The following is a 10075-nucleotide window of genomic DNA, read 5'->3' on the forward strand; positions in this document are numbered from 1 at the left end:
TTGACGTGTGTTAACACGTCTGTGCACCGCAGAGCGCCGGCGTGTTAAACGAAGCATGGCAGCCAATAACGAGCATCGAGGATTTTCATCATCCAATCACGCAGTGAGTTCAGGGATTTAAACGTGTGAAATCGTCAGTGTGGCGTAACTAAGACGCTCGGCAGGTCTTACAAAGCTGTAACAATCTCACCGCCTCCACATCATCTCTTACTGGTTAAAGTGGGACTGACAGGATAGGCACTGGGCCGATCACATGACCTCACCTGCTCGACGAGGTCATGTGATCGTGGTTCAAGCCATTAACAAGCCACGCCTCCCATACTTACTGGCGTTTGACAGAATGGTGGCCCTGTGGATAGTCACATCCTCAAAGGTTACGGGCGTCGTTTCCATGACAACCCCTAGACTCCTCACCAAGGTGCGCCAGGCCAGCACCAGGTAACCAGTTGCCGGGTAGAGGACACGCCCATCGATGCTGTGTCCAATGAGATAGTGGTCTGCAGACTCTGGGCTGACGTCTGTTACATCAATGACGCGACGTTAAACCAAATCAGAAAAACGTTTTCACTGCGATGGAAACACTGCGAGCGCACTTCTTACCAATGTTATACACCGCCGCAGAACCAGAGCCTCCCGAGCCCGACAGGAAGTGTTCCGCTTTAGGGATATCCCACGTCTGGGCGTGGTCCCACTGCACCAAGGGCGAGATCATTGGAGTACCAACCGGCACAGGGTAGGTCACAGCGGGGCACAGGGCGTTGGCGTCCACGTTGATGCTAAAGGCAGAGAGTGGTGTGAGTGAGCAGCTGTCACAGTCAAACAGCCAATGAGGGAGGCTCTCCTCACCCGTTCATGAAGATCCTCCCGACGTTCGAGAGGAAAAACTCGAGGTTGTTGGTGTGACCTCTCTTCATCAGGGGGACGACTGAACACGTGGGCTTCAGGCTGCGCTTCAGGATGGCCTGTGTGAAGAAGTCAACGCTTCAGTCACAGCAGCGAGTGAAACGCTTTACAGCCCTGGTTTCCAACGGTAACACCACCTATTCAGGCTAGTGTCCCTGTAAAGTACATCACCCAGTAACATCTGGACAGGTGTGTGTGGAAAAAAAGCTTTGATAAATCAGTGTTTCTGAGCTTCAGACAGCAACAGCTGCTGAACGCTGTGTGTTGAGGCTGACACACACAGACACACACAGGAAGCAGCCCCACATGTGTGGACAGCACTGGTAGCAAACCTGCAGCAGAGCATGCGGAGCTATTTCCAGCACCACAGCGTTTTCGGGCACCAGGCTCAGGCCCTCCTGGAACAGCACGGGGCTCACGAGGTTGTTGACGTGGTATTCAGCCGAGCTGTGCAGAGCCAAAGCAGAGTCCCACTCAGACTGAGGGATGCTGGTGCTCACCCAGCGCGCCGAACGCTTCTTTGGCTCTTTGATCACCTGCAGTGACAGGATGGCAGCTCATTAATATTCAGCACAGCAGTCTGCACCAGGTTTCCTGTGACAGTGTTGGCGCCTGGCACGCTGATGTGTGAGCCCTGCTTCTACTGACAGGACCGAGCATGGATGGGACGTGCGGCGCTACATACCTTCTTCAGAGCTGCGAGCAGGGCTGGAGCGATGGAGGCCATGTAGTAGGAGTGAAACGCCACCCCGGCACTGCGCACTTCCTTTGCAAACACTCCTTGTTGTTTGAGCTCGGACACAAAGGCACTGACTGCTTCCTAAAAATCAAACGTGGCACATGTTCAAACATCTGGGACCACAGCTGTACAGCAGGACACAGCTTCCATAGTTTAAAACACACTGAGCTGTCACTCATCTGGACTGATGGAACAATGAGTTCACTGTGTTTGGCTATAAATAAGTGAGAGCGTCACGGCGATCACGTGTGTCATATGATACATGAAGCTCAGGTAAAACAGAGACGTGCTGTATGCAAGCACCTTGATTTGGTGCCATAACTCAAACTGAACCAACCAGCAGAAAAAGAAATTCAAGCTGCTAGAAGAACCAGGAAAGTGACCTGAGGGCCGGAGATGGTGACCGTGTCCTCAGCGTTGTGGCAGGCTGGAACCACCCCCTGAGGACACTGAGCGATGCACTCCTCCCAGGTCAGCCCTGCAACACACAGGAAGCACAAAGCTCAAACATGGCGTCCGACCCTGCAGAATCAGAGCCCTGAACACAACACTGAGTCCCATCTGTTAAAAGAAGACGCGCTCTCACCCACTGCAGCCATGCCTCCTGGAGGAAGGCTGGCCTCCTTGATGCAGCGGCCTCTCCAGTACGCAGCCAGGAGGGCCTCGCTGTGACTCAGGGAGCGGTCAGCATAGCCACAGGCTAGCTCTCCCACCGAGTGCCCCACGATGCCATCGGGCTGCAGACCCAGCTTGGTGAGCAGATCGATCTGAGCGATCTGTAAGGAGAAAAAACACGACGATTGCTCTGGCAGTCTGAGTCATCGTCCACCTGTGAACTCAGCAGCCATAGAAGGCCACTGCATGTTTATGCTCCTCCTCCTCGTGCCCACAGATCGCTGCAGGCTCTTTCTGGTGCTCTCCGGTCTAATGTGGCTCGACTGTGCAATGCATTCACAAGATTTTCACAACGCTTGACCTCTGACCCCTGATGTTGAGGTCGGGGTCACTGAGATCCAAACTCCTCTGACATTTTCAGTAGATAGATCTAAGGTATCGATTTGAAGCTCCTCTCAACCTTTTCCAGCTGAGAGGTAAAAAACACCCAATAACTCTTCCTCACTGTGAGCTCAGACTAAACACTCGTTTCCACAGAGTGAGACGTTTCCACGCAGGTGTTAGTTAAAGCAGGGGCACAGTGATTGGTCGGGTCATAAATAAATGTTTGTGCTGACGTCTTCTATAAACTGAGTGGTACACATGGATCTGTGCTCGACTCGAAGCTTTGAAAACGAACGAGTGTTGACATTCTTCCCTTTTCTCTCTGTGAAGCAGCATCGCTGCATCGCTGTACCTGTACTGCAGCCAGGCCAACGAAGGCGTGAACGGTGTCTTCGAACGTGTCCTCCTGAGCCTCCATGAGCAGACGAGACACCACCAGCCCAGTCTCCTTCAGCGCCGCATCGGACCGCAGAATGGAGTCTCTGAAGTCTGGCAGCTGCATGAGACTGCGGCCCATCCCGGCCCACTGCGTCCCCATACCTGCATTACAGACAGCGTGTAGCAACACGTTGGTATATGAGGTGTGTGCGTGCAGCTCTGCATCGCAGCTGTGTTCAAACCCTTTTAAATAAACTGGAAACAAACTTTCATGTTGCCCAGCTGATGGTTGCTTAGTAACAGCGTGCTCTCAGCGACTCAACGTCACTCCTGTTACGTTCTCGTTCCTCCATCGATCTCATCGTTCACCCCAAATCTGTCCAAACATCTTTGTATCATGTGAAGCGTCTCATACTTCTGACTGCGTGCAGCGACTCACCTGAACAAACGTACCACAGAGGCCTGGCGGCGCCCGGCACCTGCTGCACTTCCATGACGTCGCTCTGAGAGCCAATCAGAGCGAAACCTCTGTAGGGCATGCTGGCGGCGGGCGCTCCTGACACTTCGTTCAGCAGAGACAGGAAGGCGTCGTCCGCAGCGTGTTCCTTCCCCTTCTGCAGGACGGAGCTCACCGCCGTCTCTGTGCGCCCGCAGGCCTGAAGCATTCTGGGAAGCTTCCCGGGTGAAGCCGAGGCGGCCGTTTTCTCAGCCGGACGAAGGATGACGTGAACGTTGGAACCTCCGAATCCAAAGGAGTTGATCCCTACGATGCCTCCTCGGACGGGAACGGGCCGATCGACGACGCGAACCCGACCGTCGGTGAGGGCGGGGATGTCAGTGTTAGGATGGAGGAAGTGCAGGTTGGAGGCCCAGACTCCTCGCTCCAGAGAGAGCAGCACCTGCACGTCGCATCAAACACATGAGCAGCGGTTTAAAGCAAATAATGACTCATGATTCCAGTTTAACCCTTTAAGACCGACCATAGAACCAAGTCCGCCAGAGCTTATATTATTTTTTTACATGCTGTAGTGCCAATTTTGGGAGCATTTCAAGTTGCTATACATCAATACAACTGTTATAGCCCAAATTGTAATAATATGTATGCATTAAGTCCATAGTAACTACATCAATTGCAAAAAAGTGCAATAAACTACAAAAAAAAATTGAAAATCGTTTTTGTTTTTTTACATATATTTCTACTTGGAGAAATTTAAGAGGCTTATCCCTCAAAACTCTAAATACTAAAAAGTTGCAAAAAATAGTTTACAACAGGAAACTTATTTTGAGTGTCTTCATAGTTTTATTTTTGAGATACAGCAATTTTTATATACTGCAGGAAAAACAAAAAAACAATCCTATGATGCAAATTTGCAAAGAAAACAGCAGGTGCATCAAAATAAACTATTTCCAGCTGTGCAATTCAAGTTCTCAGCATCCCAGAAACTATTCAGGAAAGCATCAAGTCAAACATGACTTATGAAAACACCAGTATAGGTTTATAAGGCCTACAAGTAAAAAACTACATTTTCCGCGAAAATGACGTCACTTCCAATTTCGGACAGGAAATGGCGGACATGCGATCGTTCGCGCTGACGTCTGTTTCAATGTAGGAAGTGTTACAAACAGCTGATCGGATCGGCAAAGCGTGTTTCTGGAATATTATGTTTTTGTTCTTGCAAGGGCTTTTTATGCAGTTTTTGCAAAGCTATATGTGGAAGGAAACCGTGACCGAGGACAAGCTGATGGCATCAGATGTAAGTACAACTCCTCCGGTTTCATATGCAAAAAAAATTATTGTGCTAGCTTACGTGGTTGCAGTGCTACCGGGATTTAAAAATAGTTACGCAAAAAAGAGCGTGCCCGCTCCGACTGGCTTCAAAGGGTTAACACAGAGCTCATCATAAAAGAGGCCACAGCTCCAGATTTCTACTAAGCAGCACTTCAGAATATTTGGAAGCATTTTTATTTCTCTGAGACGCCACTAAAGGAAGAGTGGAGGAGGTGTGTTTGGGTGGGTGTGGCTCCACCCGGCGATGACTGCATACAGGACACAGTGTGTTCGTGATCTGTGTGTACCGTCTGTCAGCTGATTGGATGTTTCCAACGTCACACGGTCTCAGTGAGAACATTAGAAGACGACTGTGGTTTCAAACCTTTGCCAGGGCAGCCAGCCCAGAGGCCGGCTCTGGATGACCCATGTTGGACTTGGTGGAGCCAATCAGCAGAGGCTCTCGCGTTGACTCGCAGAAAACGCTGACGATGCCATTCACTTCCTGTGGGTCGCCGACCTGCGTGGACAGAGCAGAGGTTAAATACGGTGGATCTGGTTAGTAAGAGCGCCTCTCTGTGCCGACACACCTGACGGCTGCACTGACCTTTGTCCCGGTGCCGTGGGCTTCGATGTACTCCACCTGCTCTGGAGACACGCTGGCCTCCTGGTAGAGTGAACGAACCAGCCTCTGCTGCATCTCACCAGACGGAAACGTCACCCCTGCGTGAGCACGTCACAGAAAACCAGTAAACGAAACCATTTCTCCGATCGGCCGTGACTTCCAGTGCTCCCCTGGACCTCCTTACCTTGCTCTTTGTATCCGTCTGTGTTGTTGCCTGCGTTGATCACTGTGGCATACACTCTTCTAGCCGCCGGTCGTTTGGTCAGCAGCACTGCCACCGCTGCCTCCGAGCGGCAGTATCCATTTCCTGACAACACAAACATGACGCTTTAACCCTGCAGCACGCTCGCATGTATGTCACACATTGAAGACAGTTAAAGCTGAGACAAAAAACGTTCTACGTCATTGAGTTAGTCAAGAAATGTCAAAGTAAATGTAACACAGAAAGATTAAATGTGCCGGCAGCCGGTGGAGGAGCGGCTCCTCCCCATCGCTCCCAAACAGAAACTCTGTGATGTCACGTGTAGACCAGGTGATGTTTTACCTGAAGCATCAAATGACTTGCAGGTCCCCTCTGGACTGAGCATGCCCAGCTTCATGAACTGCACTGAAGTGTTCGGCTTGAGAAGCAGGTTCACTCCCCCAACTAAAGCAGCGTCACAGTGGCCCTGCCGGATGGCGTGGAAGGCGTTTTCTAGAGCCAGCAGGCTGGAGGAGCACGCCGTGTCTATGGCAGTGCTGGGGCCTGGAGAACAAAGGCAGCAGGGTTAGAGCCGGGCGCCACATACGGAGCCGCCCATCTGATCGTCCGAGCTGTGGTATGCTGAGGAAACCACTACGGCACAGAGCGAGAAACAGAGTAAAAACACACAAAATATATCAGCAACAATTCAGTGGACGAATAAAATCAGAGCCCAGATCGTTCATTCAAAGCAGTCCAGCTGCTGCAGCGTGCGTGCTCTCTGCACGTTTACGTCCTGCCTGTCGACACAAACACTACTGCACGTCACTGATCTGCAGACTCCTTTGCTACTCTAAGATCAAAGGTGATCCTGAGCTGCAGCAGAGCGTCCACCTAAACCTGAGTGTGTGTCTCACACTGGATCACGCCGACAGCACTGCAAACACACACGTGCTGAGCAGCGCTGCGTGCACGTACCGCTGAAGTCGAAGAAGTAGGACAGTCTATTGGCCAACATGCCGCGCTGGCAGCCCGTCATGCTGTAGCCCAGGAGCTCCTCTGGATCTCTGCTGAATGCTTCGCCCGCCTCGGAGCCGCTCACACCGATGTACACGCCTGTTTTGCTGCCGCGCAGCGTGGCTGGATTCAGTCCTGCAGCACAACATTTCATTTTCACTCACATGTCGTCTTTCCCCCAACTGCAAACTAAACCTCAGCTCACCACTCGTTTGCTCTCACCTCCATCTACAATAGCCTCGTAGGCGATCTCCAGCATGAGGCGCAGCTGCGGGTCCATGCTGTTGGCCTGTTTGGGATGGACTCCAAAGAAGGCTGCGTCGAAGTGGCTGATGTCTTTGAGTTTCCCGTTCCTCTTTGGAAGACCGTACAGACCTGCAAACAGCACAATGTTACAGCAGCAGGACCCCACACACGGTCCACAGCCACTGCTCACACTGAGCACCAAACACGATGCTGTGAGACCAGACTGAGCCAAAGAGGGGAGGAAAATCCTCACGAGGACGTTTCCCTTTTCCAGCACAGAGAGCGACAGAGGACATCTGAGTGCTTATTACTGCCTGTGTGCAGCTCACAGGAAGCAGGCAAAAGCACACAGCAGGTTTATGATCACACCAGTTAGGAATCACCAGTAAAACTTGGATAACAAAAAATGAAACCATGAAGTTAAATCCATATGATGATGATTAAAAAAAACTTTACTTTTTAACAGGAAGTGGAATAAACTGAAGTGACACTGGCAGCGATCAGATGAATCAACTAAAGTAAATAAACCAAGCTGTTGGTTAAATCTGCTCCATCCTCTGTTCCTGATGACTCACATTCATTATTTTACCTTCAAATATGTCAAAGCAGCTAAACTCAGCTCAGCCTGCAGAGGCACCAACACTGCTGCACAGTGCAGGAGGTATAAAATATTAGTCTTTGAAGAGAAACTCAGCTCAGTAAATATCAGAATCAGAATCAGAATACTTTATTGATCCCTGGGGGAAATTATTTTAAATATGTTACATAGAAACCGAAGGCAAGCTTTTACCTGGTGTCCATCGCCGGTTGTCCTCTGTTACCATATCCACACCATTGATGAGGTTTTCCCAGAATTCCTCCAGGTTGCTGGACTCAGGCAGGCGGCCCGATATTCCAGCTATGACGATCTCATCCATGTTTATTTACTGCAGACACAGAGGGCCAATCAGTGACAAGCATTCTGCAGTTTAACAACAATGAATGTGGTCGGTGCTGGGGCCAGACTCACTATTCATGTAACCATGGCAACAACCATCCCAACAATACAGCACTCCACGCTGCACCGGACAGTGACCTAGAAAAAAACAGGTCTGTGTGTGTGTCAGTGTGTGTGTGTCCTCTCTGATCACACTGATGTTTGCAACTTTGTGGACACAATAAAAACACTGCTGCGTGTGACTGCGACCTGCAGAGCTGCAGCTACGCTGTGTCTCCAAAACCATCCAGGTCCTGAGTAAAGCTGTGCCAGAGCCCGGCGCAGCATCACATGCAGCTCTGACATGCACACTGTGAGGTTGCACCAACAAAAACCAACAATCACACTCATGCCACTGTTTTGCTTGTGTGGCATTACAAATGTGAAGACAACGCGACCACGTTACACAACACGACACAGTCTGAAGGGATTTGGACTCCAGGATGTCCCGCCCTGGGATTACATCTAGCCCGGCTCCTTCAGTGCACCATCTTGACCCAGATTACACCCCATTGTGAGCGTATGCAGACAATTTGCTAACTACGAGCTAGCTGCTAAACTGCAAAGTCACTGTGTGCGCACAGCTCGGCGTGACCATTTCTATTCAGGGCACATCCTCCTCGTCTTCCCCCGTTCTCCCTCACTCTGCTCCTTTGTGTCAGGGCTTCGCTCTGCAGCAGCCACAACAGGACCTGACTTGTCAGCATCTTCACAGGAAGAGCGTGAAACAGTGAACAACAATGACACATTCTCAGCTCCTTCCATGACTCCACACTGTAACTATGTGTGGATCCACGGGCGCTGCGTGAACAGGAAAAACGTGTTCCTGGATTTCATCTCCACATTAGTTTGTTGCTTCAACACTGCTGTCATTAAAAAGTTTCACGTTGCACTGCAGGGGGCTCGGCCACTGACTCGATGCTTTCTGAAATAGTTCCAGGAATGAGTTTGGTTTCTTTTGTCAACATATTCTTTAATCTCACTGTCCTACACATGCCTGTTAGCTTAGCTGGTCATTTTAAACAACTTTGAATGTGAAGCTGATGAAGTGCTGTGAACGATGGTGACTGTAGTTTAAAGCGATCTGACAGATGAGTGAGTCTAAAAAGAATCAATGAGCCCTGAAGCACCGTGGTGACCACAGGGCTGCAGTAACAACAGTGCTGCTGTTCACTGGACCCAAGCACCAGCGTGGCCACCATACTGATCAGGGCCCAGGCCTCCAACACGTGTATGTCCACGGACTCTCGAGTTCTCCCAGAATAACTGATGGCAGTGGGCTGTCACAGATGCTGATGAGCTACGTCCCTCATCCTCAGTGCTGTTCTGTCCTGGGATCTTGTATGCCAGCTCCATGCTGTCACACAGCTGAGCTTGGGGATTATTTTAACAAACCATTAACATTTTGGCTGATAACTATTTTTATTCTCCTGTAACTTTACTATATAAAGAGCTAAATCCTCTAAAGTTTCAGGAGTAATGCGTCATAATAAGAAGTGTTTGTGAACTAAAAATCAGCAATGTGGGAGACTGTTTGTCCGTGATTTACACAGAGGGAACAAATCGTGGCAGGATCAGCCTGATATGATTTGTATCCCACTATAACTTCGTTGTATGAAGAGCTAACATCTCAAGAATGTCAGGAGTAGTTAGTCATTATAACAAAAATTGTCGGGGATGCCGAGTTTGGACACCGGTCGGGACCACAATAAGCAGCGAGCAGCAGCCGCGGACGAGCTTACCTGTCTGAGCCGAACCGACGGATGTTCCGGTAAAACGTGAGGCTGAGCCGCTCAGCACGCTCGGTCATGTGTCGAGTCTTCAGCCGCCGTGGGTGTGAGAGCCTCCGTTAGCCTCCGCGCTTCATTCACGCTTTTTTCTCTGATGAACTTAAATGTGTCACACTCTGCCTGCCCACGCCACATGGGCTGACAACCGCTTGGCTCAGCAGTCCAATGAGAGGAGAGGCAGGGCTCTGCGATCCAGCCAGTGATGGAGCAACTGTGTGGATGCGCGCAGAAAAAAGAGCCGGGGTTACTAACGGTCAACCGGCAGCGGCGAGACGAGAGCAGCCGGCAGATGGGACGCGATAAACTCTAGTCATCCTCCTACGGCGGTCACGGAGGGAGGTGGGGGGGGGGGGGGTACTGATAGCGTGCACGGGGCGAGGGAGCGTCTGTGTCTGCGGGACGTGCACGCGCAGAGCTGCTCAACGTTACACCGCAGCTGACGATGCGAAGGTG

The 10075-nt window shown here is 50.7% G+C and overlaps 1 protein-coding gene across 2 annotated transcripts in view; it reads right to left on the reverse strand.

The window, feature by feature from the left end:
- Window positions 1–9944, reverse strand: part of fasn (fatty acid synthase) — a 29213-nt gene extending 19269 nt beyond the window's left edge. Inside the window, exons 1-17 of one of the 2 annotated variants that reach the window (XM_086271527.1) lie at window positions 9575–9944; window positions 7647–7782; window positions 6833–6985; window positions 6572–6745; window positions 5957–6157; window positions 5597–5719; window positions 5395–5510; window positions 5173–5307; window positions 3459–3918; window positions 2994–3181; window positions 2229–2418; window positions 2026–2120; window positions 1589–1723; window positions 1236–1439; window positions 847–962; window positions 601–776; window positions 327–518 (exon numbers count right to left, since the gene is read on the reverse strand). In XM_086271527.1, coding sequence (XP_086127653.1) covers window positions 327–518; window positions 601–776; window positions 847–962; window positions 1236–1439; window positions 1589–1723; window positions 2026–2120; window positions 2229–2418; window positions 2994–3181; window positions 3459–3918; window positions 5173–5307; window positions 5395–5510; window positions 5597–5719; window positions 5957–6157; window positions 6572–6745; window positions 6833–6985; window positions 7647–7773 — 2785 coding nt within the window. In that variant the 5' untranslated portion in view covers window positions 7774–7782; window positions 9575–9944. The remainder of the gene's footprint in view (window positions 1–326; window positions 519–600; window positions 777–846; window positions 963–1235; window positions 1440–1588; window positions 1724–2025; window positions 2121–2228; window positions 2419–2993; window positions 3182–3458; window positions 3919–5172; window positions 5308–5394; window positions 5511–5596; window positions 5720–5956; window positions 6158–6571; window positions 6746–6832; window positions 6986–7646; window positions 7783–9574) is intronic. The other variant, XM_086271526.1, reaches the window with a different exon arrangement.
- Between the last annotated feature and the right edge of the window lie 131 nt (window positions 9945–10075).

This window comes from Aulonocara sp. 'chitande type north' Nkhata Bay, linkage group LG18 (genome assembly GCF_057382095.1).
Source record: "Aulonocara sp. 'chitande type north' Nkhata Bay isolate Kocher_YH1m ecotype deep benthic linkage group LG18, A_spYH_male_GT1.1, whole genome shotgun sequence".
NCBI lineage: Eukaryota > Metazoa > Chordata > Actinopteri > Cichliformes > Cichlidae > Aulonocara > Aulonocara sp. 'chitande type north' Nkhata Bay.